This window comes from Pituophis catenifer, unplaced genomic scaffold, assembly GCF_029215685.1.
Source record: "Pituophis catenifer annectens isolate HBS135680 unplaced genomic scaffold, rPitCat1.0.hap2 SCAF_8, whole genome shotgun sequence".
Lineage (NCBI taxonomy): Eukaryota > Metazoa > Chordata > Lepidosauria > Squamata > Colubridae > Pituophis > Pituophis catenifer.
In genome coordinates this window covers 69789811-69809397 of record NW_027256888.1, presented here as the reverse complement: position 1 = coordinate 69809397, position 19587 = coordinate 69789811, and the positions used below count along the sequence as shown (strand labels likewise).

The 19587-nt window shown below is 41.0% G+C and overlaps 1 protein-coding gene across 1 annotated transcript in view; it reads left to right on the top strand.

Annotated features, from left to right (window-relative positions):
- LOC139320253 (probable E3 ubiquitin-protein ligase HERC6) overlaps positions 1-19587 on the top strand; it is a 43708-nt gene that overhangs the window by 9206 nt on the left and 14915 nt on the right. The window contains exons 5-17 of the mRNA XM_070948485.1: positions 1839-1933; positions 5176-5297; positions 5577-5719; positions 7718-7776; positions 8197-8324; positions 9829-9888; positions 10405-10501; positions 11323-11512; positions 12905-13056; positions 13150-13257; positions 15488-15592; positions 18154-18324; positions 19215-19361. Of these exons, the coding sequence (XP_070804586.1) occupies positions 1839-1933; positions 5176-5297; positions 5577-5719; positions 7718-7776; positions 8197-8324; positions 9829-9888; positions 10405-10501; positions 11323-11512; positions 12905-13056; positions 13150-13257; positions 15488-15592; positions 18154-18324; positions 19215-19361 (1577 nt within the window). The remainder of the gene's footprint in view (positions 1-1838; positions 1934-5175; positions 5298-5576; positions 5720-7717; positions 7777-8196; positions 8325-9828; positions 9889-10404; positions 10502-11322; positions 11513-12904; positions 13057-13149; positions 13258-15487; positions 15593-18153; positions 18325-19214; positions 19362-19587) is intronic.

Genomic DNA, 19587 nt, shown 5'->3' with positions numbered 1-19587 from the left:
CTATTACTATTAGTCTTCTCATCATTCCTATCACCCACCTCCTCCCACTTATGACTGCATGACTGTAACTTTGTTGCTTGTATCCTTACGATTTATTGATACTGATTGCTTATTTGTACCCTATGACTATCATTAAGTGTTGTACCTTATGATTCTTGACTAATGTATCTTTTTCTGTACACTGAGAGCATTTGCACGAAAGACAAATTCCTTGTGTGTCCAATCACACTTGGCAAATAAAGAATTCTATTCTATTCTATATAGATGAAGAAATCCCGTCCTAGATCTTTTCCTTTAGGGTAGGAAAACACAGACACCTGTGGACTTGCATTTGGATAGAACTGGTTCCCTCCAAGCGGGCAAACAAACAAATAAATAAAAAAATTAAAAATTAAAGTTTTTAAACACATGTATTAAAGCATTGATAGACTGACTGAAAATCAGCAGAGGTGGGTTAGAAATGGTGATTCACTTAAAATAAAACCTGAGTCTAGAGATTTTCAGTCATCCAGGCCATGGTTGTCCCAAAGTGCTTTTTTCAAGAGGCAACTGGACTTCCTTTGCTTTTCCTTGAAGAAGCCTCATCCAAGAAGCCTCTTCAGTTCTGCAGAACAGGTCTATAGCAGGACTGAAGAAGCTTCTTGGATTAATTTTAAAATAAGACTATGATGTATAAACAAATTGGAGATCTTAACTCTGGGGAACTTACAAAGGGACTCCTTGCGACTCTGCAATATCATGAAATCTTTTTTTGCCAACTTTTGGGAATTAAATTTCAACAAAAGAGGATTTGGAGGGAGGGAATAGGGTGGGAAATAGGTTCTAGGGATAGACTGGTAAACAATTGATTTGGAAGACCTGACTTGATTCTCTTAGGTGATTGTTGTAGGCCTTCTTTGGCATAGGAATTAGTTCTAAAAAAGTCAGTTTCTCTCTAAATGACCTAATAAGTCAGTCTGACTCTGATCGATCCCTTAACTATATATTTTTTTTAGAAAAACTTGTCTGCCACAGGGTAGAAGAGAGCAAAATGTATCATGTCCAATCTTTAAAATAATATCATTAAAATATATAAAATATATAACTGGCATAATCATTAATTATTAAACAATTCATGAAAGTTATTATTTTAAAATTATTATAAATTTGAATGATAGGTTCAAAGTAGAATATGAGCACAAAACATGGTAATAATGGCTTGAACACGTGTTTGTCCCCCTTGTTAGAAAATGTGCATTCAGCCCATTCAGTATTTTCAAAATGCGGCCTGGCATAGTGTAGACCAGGGCTGGGCAACTATGGCAACTTTATTAGCTATGGACTTCAACTCCCAGAATTCCTGAGCCAGTCATAAGGAATTCTGGGATTTGAAGTCCACAGATTGTAAAGTTGCCATAGTTACCCACCCCTGCAGTGGTGGGTTGCCCCCGGTTCAGACCGGTTTGCAAGAACCGGTAGTAAAACTGGCGGGAGGCTCTGCCCACTGACCCGGATGTCATCATAGGTGATCTGTGCATGCGCAGAAGAGCGCGCACATGGGGGTATGCGAACAAGTTGTAAAGGTAAGTAGAACCCAGCCCTGCACCCCTGGTGTAGACAAGTTTTTCACAAGCCAAATTCTTTGTTCCTCACTTCAAAGACGGTGACAATTCTAAAGTTTACATTTTGGAAACTTTTAGAGTGGCTTTTCAAAGCTTGCTATAACTAATTCAATTTCTGTTGCAGTAATTATTTTAGTCACACTTAATAAGTAACGGCATATTTTAATAAACTTTGGGATGGTTCTTGGAATATTCATATAAAATGCTACAATATTCTGATGGTTATTTTTTCAACAGAACAGATCTTCAAGCCTTACTCAGTAGATGCCCTGAGAAACCTTGAAGTGACTTATATTAGCTGCGGAGATGAACATACAGCTGTTATCACCAAGGTATTGTCTTTGTAAACGAAGTTTCCATACTGCTAGCAGTAGTTGCTTAACTGGATATTGGGAGTTGTTTTGTGGAATATTCAGGAGCCTTTGAGTACTAAATGTAAGAAATGATGGAACTGGCGTGGTCTCTCTGGCAGTGGCCCCCAACCTTTTGGGCACCAGGGATCGGTTCGGTGGAGAAAGATTTTTTCACAGACTAGGAGGGGGGGAGAGTTTTGCATGTTGCCTGTATCTCATGGATGGGGCTTTGCTTGTTTGTGTGGTCCGGTTGCTGGGATGCCATTGACTAGTGCCAGTCCACAGACCAGGGTTTGGGGACCCCTGCTCTATGGTATACAACTATAAGAAAAGCTCACTCAGACCAGAAGCTTACTAGGTCCAGCATTCTGTTCCCACAGTGGCTAACAAAAGGCCATCAAAACACTCATCAAAATTCTTATTCATGAACAGGAACATGCTAATATTTTCCTGCTTATGGCCTTCAGTCATGATAACAACCATAGACGTCATAACTAGGAGCTCTTGATGCAATTACTTGGTGGCAGCTATTTTGTTGCAATTGATACAATAAAAACCTTTTTTTAAATAGCATGTGGCAGGAGGTTTCAGAAGGCCATATGGATTTGGCAGCCAAATGCAATGCTTATTCATTTATTTATTTTATTTTTTCAAGCATATATAAGATAAACAGATAAAAGTATCAACATGATTTTGAATACATGAAAAGGATATGAATAAAAAGGGACATTAGGATAGGAACGGTAGGCACGTTGGTGCACTTATGCACGCCTATTATTATTATTATTATTAGTAGTAGTAGTAGTAGTAGTAGTAGTAGTAGTAGTAGCAGTAGTAGCAGTAGCAGTAGTAATATTTGGAGATATTGACTTGTTTCATTAGTGCCAAGCCATGTTTCTTAAATCATGCCTTACCAAATGCATCACGATTGACGGAGTATCCTAAACTATAAAGTGTAACTTGCAAATCACAGTGGCAGATTGCACACAACATGCTAAGCAAGCCAGGAGCCACCAAATTACATTGTTGAACTTATGAACTTAGAATTGCTTAACAATTAGAAGCATTTTCAGACATTTCTCCATAAGGACTTTATTTAAAATGGGTCACTGTGTTGGGTAGGATTTGAATTAGCATTCCCCCCCCCCTAATTTACTCATAGGTGAATATTTTTGTTTTTCTCTTCAACCGGAAGCATATTTGGTTTTGTTGTAAGCCAGGGGTGTCAAATTCATGTTTTTTTTTTTTAATTTGATTTATATCTGGATCGGGACGCCTTGCGCACGGTCACTCACGCCCTTGTCACCTCCCGGTTGGACTATTGTAATGCTCTCTACATGGGGCTCCCCTTGAAGAGCACTCGGAGGCTCCAACTGGTCCAGAATGCGGCTGCGCGGGTGGTTATGGGTGCAACCCGTTGCGCCCACATGACACCCCTCCTGCGCGAGCTGCACTGGCTCCCAGTGGTCTTCCGGGTGCGATTCAAGGTGTTGGTTACCACCTTTAAAGCGCTCCATGGCATAGGACCCGGGTACCTTCGAGACCGACTTCTGCCACCAATACCTCCCACCGACCAGTCCGCTCCCACAGAGAGGGTCTCCTCCGGGTGCCATCAGCCAAGTTATGTCGGCTGGCGACACCCAGGGGGAGGGCCTTCTCTGTGGGAGCCCCAGCCCTGTGGAATGAACTGCCCCCCGAAATACGAAAGATTTCCGACCTCCGGGTGTTTCGCTGCGCTCTGAAGACCCTGTTGTTCCGCCAGGCAGGGCTATTAACATAACGTTTTAAATTGGGGTATTTTAATTTCTGGGATTTTAATTGGAGCCTAATTATTTAATGATTTTAAATTTTAAATTGTTGTTGTGTTTTTGTGTTTTTAAATAGGCTGTACACCGCCCTGAGTCCTTCGGGAGAAGGGCGGTATAGAAATAAAATTATTTATTTATTTATTTATTTATTTATTTATATGCCACCCTTCTCCGAAGACTCAGGGCGGCTTACAATGTGCTCAGCAATAGCCTTCATCCTTTTGTATATTTTTATACAAAGTCAGCTTATTGCCCCCACAAACTGGGTCCTCATTTCACCTACCTTAGAAAGGATGGAAGGCTGAGTCAACCTTGAGCCTTGGCGAGATTCGAACCCTGCAGTAATTGCAGGCAGCTGGTCTTAATAAGCTTAATAACAGGGTGCCTTAAACCCCTGTACTACCAAGGCTCCTTGTTGTCATGTCATCACGTGACATATCGCGACTTTCCCCCCTTTGTTTAACCTATGGGCATGGCCAGCGCGTGACGCATCTAGTCCATGGGCCGCAAGTTTGACACCCCCTTTTTAAGCTTTCATATTGCTGTTTTCCTTCCTGGATTATGAAGGAACTGCTGGATTAGAGATATGAGTTTATACGCTCTAGGATGATCTGTCCCCGTCTACACACACACACAAACACAGCCAGCCGAGGGTTAAGAAAGTACTTGGCACGCACACAGGTCGTTATCTCAAACTTGGCAACAATATAAACACCGTCTGCCAAGAGCTTTACTGCAACAGATAACATAAAATTACATATGCATTGCAAATAGTCCAGCAAAACAATATCCCTTCGGCAGCTTCAGGCGTTGTTCAAGTGACTAGCCAGAGTTAGTTTTTGTTCGTCACAGAGTTTTACCAGCCACCACCCTCTCTTATATAGTCTCTGGGGTGTGGTCCAGTGACTCAGTTCTAATCCCTAGCATGCCTCCTTAACTGCTGCAACTGTTTATCACGCCTTCGTTGGCGTGCATCCAGGAACGACGGCTCTCCTTCCTCGCTCTCATCCGAGACACCTGGCTCCTGGCTAATCTCCTCTCCCTCAGCCGGCACCTGAGACAGTGCCAGAGGGGAGGGGCCTGGAGAGGGAGGCCTGGCTGACTCCTCTCCCTCATGTTCGGAGCCTTCTTCCTCCGATGAGATAGGCTCAGAGGGCAGGGCCACAACATAGGAGTGTGGAAGTGAAGAAAAGAATGGGGAACTTCAAACTATTTTGGTTGATTCCTTTTTCTTGCTGTCAAAGACCATGTTGCAAAATCAGATGGCTGCAGTTGGAGTCAGGCACATCTGCATGCAAATATAACCTTTGTTCTCCAAAACAACAACATATAGTCCCAGAAATATATAATAAAACTAATGTAGATGGATGGGAAAAAACTTGATGGTGCTTGATTTGTTAACATCCTTCATAGAGCGGCAGTGTTTTCACCTTTGGAGATGATAGTGCTGGACAACTAGGACACAACTCTTCAAAGACTGGTCCTCAGAAAATCGATGAGATTGATGATCCAGTTTCCCACCTTTCCTGTGGAAGGTATGTACCATCTCTTTCCTTCCACATCTATGTGAGTGGTTGTACCTGAGTTTTCAAGGGAAATCGATATAGCCTATGTAAAAACAAAATCCGTTCAAAGTGCATTGAGCCCTTCTAACATTTTGGAGGCTGGAACTTTCGATGATGAGAGAACTATGCATCTGAGACATATTTAGGAAACTTTTATTAATGTGGCTATTCTAAATCATAACCATCCCAAAAAGATAGAGAGCAGAGTTGTCCATATGGAAAGCTGACAGTATTTTGGTTTTTCTGCAGTTATCACACTCTTTGTGTCTCTGAGTCCGGGCAGTTGTGGTCTTTTGGACGTGGTCTCCTACAGCAGGCGGAAAATTTGGCGTCGGATAGCAGACAGGAAGAAATAAAGTGTATTGACCTCAATGCTCTTCTGGCCCCTAATGGTACCTTTTTTGTAAACACAAATCCTGAATGCAAAATTGTGTTAATACAAGAATGCAAAGGGGCAACATACAGGCACATCTAAGCACATTTAAGACATCCCATGGCTTTGAAAACAGATGGTTAATTCTCTTTGAAAAGTGACACCTAAAAGTCATATTCGATTTGAGTATATTTTATCCAGTGTTTGATCGCTGATCTTTTTGACATTCTGATCAAATATTCATGGAGGTTTTTTAAAGTTAAATCTTTCTAGATTTTTGTGTTGTGCTTTACTCTAAAAGTCTAAAGTGATACAAGTACAACTCCATATTTTTTTTTAATCACCAAGATCATCCAGAAACTCTGTAAAGTGGTTTGGGTTGAGATTTAGTGGCTTAATAGACTTAAGTCACCCAATGTGTTTCCCTGGCTGAAGGTGGACTCAAAACTGATTATACCCTAAATCAAGACCTAAATTTGTATTTGATTTGTCCATCTCATTCACAGGGTAACTCGGGTGAAATTCAGCCAGTTTTATCCGGCTCAGGAGAACCGGTAGTGGCACCTGCGGGAGGCTCTGCCCACCCGCACGGACATCATGACGTCGCTTTTTGCGACATTTTAAGCCTCTGCACATGCGCAGAAGGCTTTGCGCATGCGCAGACAATGGCATGTGCACATTTGCAAACTGGTAAGGAAATGAATTTCACCCCTGGGATAACTCTAGGTGGCGTACAGTTAAAAGCATAAAAACGTAGCATTTAAAAATGCAGTGCATAATTAGTAAAAGGAGCCAGGTAGAAAGAAAAATAAAATAAGTTAGAAGTTAAAAGGTGGAGGGAGGGCCTTAAGGTGGCAACCAATCCCAGGACTGAGTAGTTTCAGGAGCCAAGTATTATCATGATCTAAGTTACTGCTCCAAAGGATGGTTCTATTAATTTTTAAAATGTGGGAATTAGGAGACTGCTTTTTCTTATTTCTGAGAGAGCAAATGTCATAATTTGGAGGGGTTGATTGATTATCTGGCAGCTTTAGAAGTTCAGAACAGGATATTTTGAAGTTCAGAACAGGATATTCTGCCATCTCCGAGTGACAAGAACTGGGAAGAGTACAGATGAATGTGAATTTATCCTGGTAAGGGAAAAGGATATACAGATAGTCCTCAACTTATCAAAGTTTAGTGACCATTTAAAGTTACAGCCACACTGAAAAAAGGGAGTTACGACTATTTTTCATACTTACGACCATTGCACCATCTCCAAGGTCCCATGATAAAAATTCAGACACTTAGCAACTGACTCATATTTATGATGGTTACATTTCCCCAAGATCATGGGGATTCTCTTTTGCGACCTTCTGACAAGCACAATCAATGGGGAAGCCAGATTCACTTAACAATCATGTTATTAACTTAAAGACTGTAGTGATTCATTAAACAAATGTGGCAAGACAGATCATAAAATGGGGCAAAACTTACATAACAAATATCTTGCCTAGCAACATAAATTTCGGGCTCAATTGTCATAAGTCAAGGACTACCTGTAGTAATTGTAAAGCCTCACATTTTAATCAGTTGGCAGGAGTGTAGAAATAGAGAACTGCATGGATACGTAAAGTTTTTTTTTTAATACAGTAAATTCTGAAATTCTAATCTAATATGCACAACATTCTGGCTGGAAAATTAAACTTAATGTATGATTGGAGTAAGCGCAGAATCCTCCTGTTTGTCGTGAAAAGAAAATGTATATTTTTCTTTGTGGAGAACAAGAGAGCTGCTGCATGTTTATGTTAGAAAGTTTAATGAAGAAAAAGAATTTTGAGGGATGAAGAATTTATAAGATGCAGCTGATTTCTTTCTGGAACTTTCAAAAGCACCCGCATAAAGTTACACTGTAAATCACAAGAGAAAGGAAGGAGGAGAAATTACAGAAATATTGTACTTATTACAATAATAATAACATCTGTCTGACTGTGAGATGAACTGTAATAATAATACACTTATATTCATATCATTGTAGAATTGTTGGGAGTCAAAGTTTTTGCTGGAGCACATGTCAACTTTGTCAATATATTTCAGGTAATCTTTTTATTTCTTTTATAAACTGTCTTGACTTCAACATCCTTATCAAATTACCAGTAAGCTAAGTTACTAGTAGTAGGCTGTGTAGCACTTTAAATAGATTATAGAAGATTCTATAAGTGAGGACTACCTGCATTTTGTGAATACAGCTATTCTAATAAGTACCAACTTGCCTAAATGAAATGTGTTCTTTGACTGCATACAAAAGTTTCTTCTCTTTACATAGACATTTGGATGATTTGTCAACTTGCAATGATATTTGCAAACCCAATTTCCCAAAAGTTGCATCCCCAGTTTCTAGAGGGACATGAATGAGAAGTGACCATAGATCTCTGCCTTCTCAAAGGTTTATATTATGAAGCATCAGTTATGTGAGATAGCAACAACACTTTTTCACTAGGGTTTTTCTTTGTTTAGGCTTCTGCGTGCGCTAATGCAGCCACCTCTTTGGAAGTCTTGCCTAGGATCAGCCAGCTGGACAGAGGACTGATTGAGAAATGGAAGTCAGCAGAAATAGGAAGTGAAGCACAGCAGAATGCTAAAAGGTTGCTACATGTATTGCCTGTTTCTAATGAGAAAATTGTATTTCTGTAAGCATCTATCAGCCCTTTGTGGTACTCCAGGCAAGAAGCACGACTAGGAGTATCTCTATTGTAAAGCTACATTAGCAGAATTTTGCATATCTTAAAGTAAACCTCTCCCTCATCCTCGCCTTTAGACTTTCAAAATGAGGGAAGGTCCCTAGCTGTTTCCTGCAAGGTTTCCTGCCTGAGCAGGGGGTTGGACTAGAAGACCTCCAAGGTCCCTTCCAACTCTGCTACTTTGTTATTCTGTTTGCCATGCCCCCACTCCTTCTGCAAGCTCAGCTCCCTAGACCAGGGGTGTCAAACTGGATTACTTTGTGGGCTGGATCAGCATTGCAGTTGTCCTCCGTTGGCCGGCCAGGAGAGTAGATGGGACGAACACCTCCTGCAGCACTCTTCCAGTGAAAATGGGGCGCTCCCCCATTTTGGCCCGTTTTTACTAGCAGAGGCACCGTGGACCAGTTCTTTGCTATTTCCAGGCTGGCCCCATGGGCCAGATCTAAGCACCCCGCGGGCCAGATCCACCTTGCAGGCCTTCCAACTCTGCTACTTTATTATTCTGTTTGCCATGCCCCCACTCTTTCTGCAAAGTCAGCTCCCTAGATTGTTCTCTCGATTGCAACTCTTCTTTCTGTCTCTCATCCTCACTTACCATTACAGCACTCTTGAGCCATCAGGGGAATGAATAGCTTATAAATACTCTAAAATATTATGTTCCATCTTGTTCTTATCTTTGGACTTGAAAACTGTTCTCCAGCAGATGGATGAGTCAACATTCTAGTCAGCGGTGGGATTCACTTACCTTCCCTACCGGTTCACAAATGTGAGCGCACGGGCCTCGTCTACACATGCCCACAGCCTCCTGTGCATGCGCAGTACTCGTGTATTACCTCTGGGGGGGGGTGGGCGGAGCCTCCTGAAGTCGCCACTACCGGTTCACCCGATCTGAAGAGAACCGGCTGAATCCCACCATTGATTCTAGTCCTAGAGAAAGGTCTGTCTGATTGCACCCTATCAGCAGATAGCTGATCAGTGAAGGATAAAATTTTCTGATTCTGCTCTGATTATATCTGTTTCTGATATACTGTAATAGCTGATGGTAAATTTTTTAGCCAAAGGGAAGAAAAGAGGTACAAGATGTCAGATTTGTACACTAACATATGTGGAAAGTAAACTTTGTCAAGAATTACATGGAAGTTGATGAACTCATATTGCCCCCAAGAATCTGGGTCTTCATTTTACCCACCTCGGAAGGATGGAAAGCTGAGTCAACCTTGAGTCTGGTGAGATTTGAACTGCCAAATTGCAGGCGGCCAGCAGTCAGCAGAAGTAGCCTGCAATACTGCACTCTAACCAGTGCGCCACTGTGGCTCACGTTGAACACAGAGTTATTTCCAAGCAAGTATAAAGCTGGGTTGGTATGCTATGGCTTTATTAATTGCTTTTCTTTTTATCTTTTTGGTAGGGAGATAGAAGAAATTTTTTCCTCGCCTCCTTGCTTAACAGCAAGCTTTTTACAAACAAGGTGAGTAGCCTGCCTTGTATGTAGCAGTGCGGTTGGATTCTCAGGAGAGAATAACAAGTCCTGACTCACTAGTGCAGGGATCCCCAACCTCAGGGCCACAGCCTACTACCTCTCTGTGGCCTATTTGCAACCAGGCTTTGTGAGTGGTGGGCTGGCGTGCATGCAAGCACGCAGCTCAATTCATGCAGTTGACATTCTGGCAGCATGTGTGGTGCAGCTCATTTTGTGCAAGATTGAGCTGTGTGTATGTATGCCCTGGCCCACCACTCTCTCCTCCCCCAGCTGGGACACCAAGCTGCTAAGGTTGGAGATCACTATACTAGTGTAACCCAAGTGAATTTAACATCTGCAGAAATCCTGATAAGTCAATTTTCTCTTTGGAAGATCTGATGCCCAAAAGCTAGGAAATATAATGTAGGTGGTCACTGTATAAAATTTCTGAATGGTAGCATTCAGAAACATGTGATTGAGCTTTGGACATTCCTCAGAAAAGGGACATTCCATTTTTCCTCCTAGATCTGATGTGTCAATGGACTGTTATATCCCCGTGAATCTGCAAGAAGCAAGAGAAGTTTTGAAGGAACTTACTGAGAAAGATTGGATTGCTGAGCAGGTAAAGAAAAAATATTTTTCTTTCTATATAGGGATTATTCCACATTAGACGGTATGTGATCAGATGAGAAAATCCATAGATGGACTGATATATAATCCTGATCCCCCAAGTGGTACTTCCAGTTGTGTGAAGATTGTCTTAACAATCTTGGTAAAGGATAACAAACCCAAAATTCTAATCTAGAACACGGGGAGAGCACCTGGCTTCCCATCCTAGCTTTGGATGCCTTCGGATAACCATTATCTTCAGTTGGAATGCAACTTCTGTAAGAATTTGCTGCAGATCTCCCCGTGGAATTGAGAGCTCTGCCTTTTCATGAGTTCCAATTACACAGAAATCCTGTCCTGATATACTCCATTCCATCCATAGCCCATGTCAACATAGAGTGCTACAGAGTAAAAACAACAAATAATATTAAGAAAAAGCTCATCCACTTTCTCCTACCCCAACAGATGCCACAGCCCAGCTAAGATTAAAAACACAGCAGAATAAAATTATGGAAACCCAAGCAGAAGGTGACTACACGAAGCTTTATGGGTCAAATTATCTAGAGCATAATTACCTGAGAAGGCTTGCTACCTGATCCATTCAACCTCAACCTCATGGGACAATAGTATTTCTTGGCAGGCCCTTTCAATATCTTCCCAGTTAAGACAAGTTCAGTCCTGGCAAAGCAATGTCTGATCATGCAACCTGGTGCCCCACCATAATGGGCTGCAATTCAGGAGTGGGCAGGGCAACAATCGTTCCTCTTTACATATCTGTTTTTCTTCTGAAACTAGATAGATCCTTAGCCAACCATCCCTACTGTTTTTAAACAGATCTGTTTTTCTTTATTGGACCACCTACTTCCTGCTCTTCCATGGAGTTCTCCTCACCAAGAAGCTCTTGCTATTTTTCTTCTGGTGCCTGAGTGCTGTGTTCCTCTTGAAGCACACTCGATACCGACACTAGCTATACGGTTTGCTGAAGCTGTTACAGGTCTGAGCAAGGACTCCTCCAAAATTCTAGGTGAGTTGGAACAATTCTCCTTTTCTCTTTTCACACATCCTGCGTGCCCCCATTCATATATTACATTCCTCAGTCTCCCAGCTCAAGAGAATTCTACATTTTCTCAGCAAAAGCAATAGAGCCATAAGCATAGAAGGTATCACAGAGATTATTTAATTCAAGATAGCTATCCGGTCTATGTATTCCCTTTTTATGTGACAAATGTTGTTTGTTTGTTTTGAAGCCATCTAAATCTGAGTGACTTCCATTATAAAATAAGGAAAGAAAAAAAATGAAAAAATCCTGGATATCTGAAATGAGAAAGTCAACATCTCAAAACATTCCCCAGAAAGAATAGCAAACAAATGAGGGGACCTCAACAGTCACCCTACTCCTAGACCAGGGAACAAAGCCATGTTTTCAGTGGTTTTCAGAACCATGCTTTATAGGACAGCCTTTAAGGATATCAAAAAAATTTCAGAAGACCTAAAATGTGACCTGCAATGCACTCACAATGCTATTTAAAGCCTTAAATGGCTTAGGCGCAAGTTACCGTCAAGGAATACAGTGGTGGAATTTAGTCCAGAGTTACAGGAGGGAGGGCTCTTTTTGCCAAGGAGCAAAGAGACAACATAGCTTGGAATCTTTGGTAGGCAGGGTGAAGTTGAAACCCTCCTGGCAGTTCAGCAGATACATCTAATATTGATGTACATAAGTGCTTTAGTCTGGCTAGATATATTTATTTTATTTATTTATTTATCAAATTTCTATACCGCCCTACTCCCGGAAGACTCAGGGCGGTGAACAGCCAAGATAAAATACAGATAATACAAACATTAAAAGTCCATTAAAATTATTAAATATAGATTAATGTTATGCTGAAGAAACCAAGTACTACACAAGGGGTTACTTTTGTGTACAGTGTTACTTCGGTACACATTGTTAATTCGTTCCAGAAGGTGTGATGGAAGAGTCCCAAACAAATCATGTGACCCTTTCTTTTGGCCTGGAATAACTTTATTGTCTGTCCCGTTTCCTAAATCAGCCACTTTTCCAGCATGGTTGACTTCCTGCCGGTTCTCCATAGCCATCCCCCTCTTCCTATTGTACCGTGTTGAGTACTAAATGAACACCGAGTACTGGACAACATTTTCTCATCAAAATAGATCAAGTACCAAATTCAACAAGTTTTGAAGCAGTCGGGTACCGAGGTAACACTGTAGTTTCTTGATTGTTCTTCACCTATAGACATTAATCTTGGAATCTAGACTACAATTAAGATTGACTTTCTACTCATCAAAATATTGCTTATTTCTTCTGTAGCCTCGTCAAGGATTTTCCTCAGTTTGGCTTACTTAGCATATGATTGATTCTGTCTATATTTTTAATGACTTGAAAATATCTTTCTTTCAGAAAATTATTGGTCCTTGTTGCCAGGTCCATTTTTAGAGCAAATAGTTCAAATGTTGAAGACATATGTGTCATCCATGTTGCCTTGTTATAACCTTTATCCCAAAGACGAGACATGGTATGATACCCTCGAAGTGCTTAAAATGCTGTATAAGGTATGTCTGGTGAGTTGGAAGTGATTGTGGAGAGTTTGTGCTGCCTCTTGCTATAAAATCCATGGCTTTGACCTATAAATATTTTCCTTCAAGGTCAACATGGAGGCTAAATGCCGATTGCAAACAAGTGCCTTCTGCATAGATGAAATTCCTCAAAAAATTGACATAAAAGAAGATTATTGGAGATGGAAGTTGTGTGATGTAAGTATCATTTTACATGGTCTCTTGGCCTTGTGTAGAAGGAAAGTATTAGAGCTCATGAAGCTTGGACAGAGGTGAAATGTCCTTGCATATAGTAATTGAAATATATTCTTGCTTTATTCACCATTTCTCCTCAGTTGAAAGTATTTTGGTCAAGAAACCTGGGTTAAAACGTCACACTAATCCATAATGTGGTTTGGTTTTTGCTTACCATATTAGAACAGGACAGAGTAAAAGAACTGGAAGGGACCTTGGAGGACTTCTAGGTCAACCTCCTGCCCAGGCAGGAAAACCTTATACCATTTCAGTCAAATGGCTATCCAATTTTTCTTAAAACCTCCAGTGTTGGAGCACCCATAACTTCTGGAAGCAAGCCATTCCACTGACTAATTATTTTAACTGCCAGGAACATTCTTCTTATTTCTAGGTTGGTTCTCTCCTTGATTAGTTTCTACCCATGTTTCTTGTCCTGCCTTCAGGTGCTTTGGAGAATAGGTTGACTCCTTTTTTGTTGCAGACCCACAAATAATGGAACACTTCTATCATGTCATCCTACCTAGTCCTTCTTTTCACTAGACATACTCAGTTCCTCCAACCGTTTTAATCTCCAGTCCCATAATCATCTTTGTTGCTTTTCTTTGTTGCTTTTCTCTGCACTCTTTCTAGAATCTCAACATCTCAGCATAGAACAATTATCATTTTAAGAAATCTAATGCATTTTATGAGGAGAACATTTCATTGAACAAAAATGGTATTATTAAAGATCAACGTTTAAACCTCTTTTCCAAGACACTTTTAGATTGTTTCCCTGTAGCTTCTAATCCCATAATTTTCCTGAATTAAGACAGGAATTACGCATTTCTTATTTTTGCTAAGTTTCTGGCTCATTTCACATGTAAACCAATGGATACGCAACGAGCTTTTCTTCTGGAGCCTGGAGTGCGGAGCAATTCTCTCTTTGCGAGAAGCTCTGATTATTTCATGACAAGGCTAGGAATGGTGTCAAAGGATGTGGCTTAATAAAGTGCTATTGTGTGTACAGTCCAGTTGCTAGCTTTCACCCTGCAGGCTGAACTAGAACCACTTATGAATACTAACAAGAAATTCAAGAACTACAAATAAGTATTATTTCTTGAATTTCAAGAGCAAGCTCCCTATAAAGAAAACAGTATCAAAACTTCTTGTGTATCTTCCTTCTTCCCATCCTATCTAAGCAATTGCTTGTCTCTCTCTTTTGAGCAGTAGAGCCTGGCTCCATCTGTTTTTAGATTTCACGTTGATTGGATCTGTTGTTGTGTTTTTATCACTGTGAAAACTCGCAGATTTATTTTCTTAATGCTTGAACAGGGCTTTTCTCTGAGTACAGGTAGTCATGAGCACAACTGAGTCCAAAATTTCTGTTATTACGTGAGACATGTTAAGTGAGATTATGGGGATGCTGCAGTGGTCGTAAGTGTGAAAAACAGTCATAAGTCATTTTTAGTGCTGTTGTAACTTTGAACGGTCATTAAATGAACTGTTGTAAGTCAAGGACTATCCGTAATGTCCATGTATATATATGTATATATATGTGTGTGTGTGTGTGTGTGTGTGTGTGTGTATGTATGTATATGTATGTATGTATGTATGTATGTATGTATGTATGTAAGTGAATCTGGCTTCCCCATTGATTTTGCTTATCCAACAGTCACAAAAGATATTCACATGACCTTGGGACATAGCAACAGTCATAACTATAAACCAGTTGCCAAGCATCTGAATTTTGATCACACAATCATGGGGCTGCTACAAAGGTCATAAGTGTGAAAAATGGTCATAAGTCACTTTTTCAGTGCCATTGTAAATTTGAACAGCCACTAAACAAACTGTTGTAAGTCGAGGACTATCTATATATGACACATTAGCCTGCCTAAGAGGTGAAATGGACTGCTTTGCTGTGGAATTGTGAAAAGTTCTAAATTAGAGAATTGGGGAATTTGTGATTTTTCCTTCATGGCAGTTATCTAATTGTGCCCAAGTTTAAACCTTTTCTTTGGTTCATTGTTTTTATTTTTGAGGTGAATTGGAAAACATTTGAATTCCACAGTTTAGCTGTCGCAATATACCAAAAAAAGTATATTGATGCAGGTTGGAAGCCAAAGGGACAAAGGCAGTCAGGAAGCGAAGAAGGTTTTATGAGATTTTCTTTTGTTTCAAAAGATTTCCATTTTTTCCCCCTTGCAACATGCAGAATATCCCAGGATACAGCGTAATTTCTTTCTGCTATTTTCCTTTTGTCTACAATGTATCAATCAAGAAGGAAATACTTTATTACGGGTCCTTTGCTCTACAAGAGGTAAAGAATCTTTTGTTTGCAAGAGAATGTGCAATTTTTTTTTTCCAGTGCAAAAAATAAAAATAAAAAATTGGGCTTCGGATAGGGGAATGGAAAAGACTAATCAGGAATTTGCTTTGGGGAAGGTGGCATGCCATTTGTGCAGAGCAGTGTTCTTCAACCTTTGCAACTTTAAGAGGCGTGGACTTCAGTTCCCAGAATTCCCCAGCCATCCATGCTGGCTAGGGAATCCTGGGAATTGTGGTCCACACCTCTTAAAGTTGCCAAGGGTTGACTTAGAGCAGGGGTGTCAAACTCAACGGGCAAGTTCTGGCCCGTAGGGTGCTTAAATCTGGCCCGCAGGCCCGGCCTGTAAATATCAAAGGACTGGCCCACGGTGCTTCTGCTGGCCAAAAGCCGAGGTGGCGCAGTGGTTAGAGTGCAGTACTGCAGCTACTTCAGCTGACTGCTAGTTCAGCAGATCAGCGGATCAAATCTCAAGGTTGACTCAGCCTTCCATCCTTCCGAGGTGGGTAAAATGAGGACCCAGATTGTTGGGGGCAATATGCTATTTAGTATACTGTCTTTGGTGTAAGCCGCCCAGAGTCCTTGGGAGAGTGGGCGGCATAGAAATATGACAAACAAACAAATAAATAAAAGCAGCCCGCACTGAGGTGCCGCGAGCCCCCTCCCCAAGCTCATTTTTGGCCTCCCCGGCCTCTAGCAGGCCGGGGAGCCACTGGGCCACTGTCACCCCAGTCACACCCACCATGACCATGCATCCCCCCAACCCCCCCCCCCCGGCCCTCCAAGGTCAAACACAATGAAATCGAATTTGACACCCATGACTTAGAGCCTTAGCAATGAGCCTCTTTATATCTTATGGATGACGCACCCTATTTATTTGTTTGTTTATGTTTGCACCATTCAAAATGTGATATGGAGTAAACTCCCCTCCCCCCATAATCAGCAGTAATATGATCACAATTGAGCCCAAAATCTCTATTGCTAAGTGAGACATTTGTTTAAGGACCTTTTGCCCCATTTTGACTTTTCTTGCTGCAATTTATTTATTTATTTATTTATTTATTTATTTATTTATTTATTGGTTCGATTTATATGCCACCCTTCTCCGGAGACTCAGGGCGGCTTACAATGCGTTAAGCAATAGCCTTCATACTTTTGTATATACTTGCTTAGTAGGGCTTTCAGCCCCCCCTAAGCGGTGTTCTTTTTTATACAAAGTCAGCTTATTGCCCCCACAATCCGGGTCCTCATTTTACCTACCTCGGAAGGATGGAAGGCTGAGTCAACCTTGAGCCTGGTGAGATTTGAACTCGCAGTAATTGCAGGCAGCTGGCAGCTAAGTGCTACTTAACACTGCTCCACCAAGGCTCCTAATTGTTAAGTGAATCACTGCAGTGGTTTAGTAACACGATTATTTAGTGAATCTGGTTTCTCCATTGACTTCGTTTGTCAGAAGGTAACAAAAGGTGATCACGTGACCCCTGGACATTGCAACCGTCATAAGTATGAGTCAATTGCCAAGTGTCTGAATTTTGATCATGTGGCCATGGGGATGCTGTGATGGTCATAAGTGGGGGAAACGGTCACAAGTCACTTTTTTCAGTGCCGTTATAACTTTGAACAGTCACTAAACGAACTAATGTTGAGGACTACCTGTGAAGACAAACAACACAAAGAAGCAAGCAAATGAATAATGCTGGATCCTCCCATGCAACCCTTTATCCTGCAGGACTTTGGCCTCAGAAGCAGTTGTACATGGGTCTTGGACACTGGACACAGTGTAAAAATGTTTTGAATAAAATAAGTAAAGTTTCTTAAGGGCTCATTTAAGGAAGCTCCAAATCATATTTATTTTAGTTCATTTCCTACCATCTTTCTCTGCTAGCTTTTTGCGAATGGAGATTTAAGGAAATGTCCCCAAGGGGCTGTTTTTTTCAAGAGGCAACTGGATTTTCTGGTTTTTCCTTTGAAGACATTTTCCTTCTCATCCAAGAAGCTTCTTCAGCTCTGACTGGATGGTGGGGAATGGAAGGATTTATACTCCTTGCAAACAGCTGGTCATTTGCCTTCTTTTAGAGAGTTGTTGAGGCCTGCATCTCAAACTGAAGCGCAAATGGTTCCTGTAGTCTGAAATTTTTCTGCAAATCAGTTCCTACTCCCGCACCATTCGAAGAGTGTTCATCTCAAAGTGCATAGCTAAATATCTATGGAGATTCTCAGTCATCCAGCTCATGGTTCTCCCAAAAGTGCTTTTTTCAAGAGGCCAACTAGACTTTCTTTGAAGACATCCTCAAAGAACAATCAGAAAGTCCCGTTGCTTCTTGAAAACAGCACCTTTGGGACAACCATGACCTGGATGACTGAGAATCTCTATAGACCTTTAAAGAAATGGTTGAACGCTCTTAGGTTATTTGGGGAGAAAATGCTTAAATGTAAACGCCATCATCAGAATTGCCTTAAAAGCAGGTTTCCTTTGATTTGTTTACATTTCTTCTATGATAAAATGTGAAAATTGTTTATCAGTATTTATCTCTTTTCCCCTTGGACTTCTCCAGGATTTAAAATGCCTAGCTTCTCTTGAATGGCTCATCAGTTTGGGGCTGAGAAATAGTGACCCTCCAAAACCCGCTATCTTTACTCTGAAAGTACGACGCCACTTTCTCGTTGAAGACACCTGGCACAAGCTTAGTATAATGGAGGACATCTACCTGAAAATGCAACTGCTGGTGAGCTACCTGTGGTCTGCTGATGCAGAGTTACCTGAGCTTTGAACCTGAGAACTGACTGGCGTAGTAAAAAACGGTCATTTCGAAAGGTCATTAAATGAATGGTTGTAAATCAAGCATTACCTGTATTTTGCCTTAATTCTAAGAAACTAGACACAATTTACAGGTTGAAGGTCACCTCTAATTTTTCTGCACCTAACGGGTGGAATAGTTTGGCTGAGTGATGCATCCAAAACCAGCCAGTGAGTTCAAAGAACATGAAATCCTTTTGACGACCTGCAAATTCAGAGCTTTTCTGCTATTCATGTTTTTCAGCTTTCTTTGTCCATCTGAAGAAGGATGTTTGTGTTTCAATTCTTTCATGCAATTCTTAAAACTACAACTTTTTTCCTCAAATTTTGAAGAATCCTGAGTTGCCTGGGTGTTCTCCAGGTCTGTTCAGAAACCTTGGGGACCCTTGCAAAGAAGATTTTGAAGCAGGTGGGAGGGGGATTATGATAGGGAACCATTCAGAGGCTGCGTCATGTAACTATCTGAGATTTGCTTCCAGTCATTGCTCTAAAAGGGCATAAATGAGATTGCTGGATGAAGGCTAAGCACAATTGTTAACCTCTGTTTAAGGGCTTTTATAGACACTGATTCCTCAATTGTTTTCATTCAGTGAAGTCAACAGATGCCTTGAACTATCCCAAAGGTTCTTTTGCAAAAGTCAACTGGACTTCCTTGGTGGTTTGTTTGTTTGTTTTTTCATTTTTCAAAAGGAAAAAAACCAAGAAAGTCCAGTTGCTTTACGGAAAAGCACTTTTGGGACAACTATGACCTGAGTGATTGAGAATCTCCATAGACATTCTTTGGACTACTTTTCCTTTCTTCTTTACTTGTTTTGGCAGGTTCAATTTGAAAATGAAGTGCCTTATTATGGAGATAAAGGTTTCCTGGTAGAATTCTTTTCAGAGGTGTTTGAGAAGGTGGTACAGCCAGAATATGGGATGTTTATGTATCCTGAACCCACTTCCCCAATGTGGTTCCCTCCCAAGGTAAGTTTATCAGACCCAACTCCAGTTCAAATGAACTCAATTCATCAAGATGATACCTACCAACCCCGCCCCCATTAACCCAAGGTGGGATTTGTTGTTAGTTGCGAAGTCATGTCCGACCCATCGCAACCCCATCAGGGGTGGTATTCACTTACCTTTGCTACCGGTTCGCAAATGTGAGTGCATGCACCACCTCCGTGCATGTCCAGGACCTTCTGCACAAGCG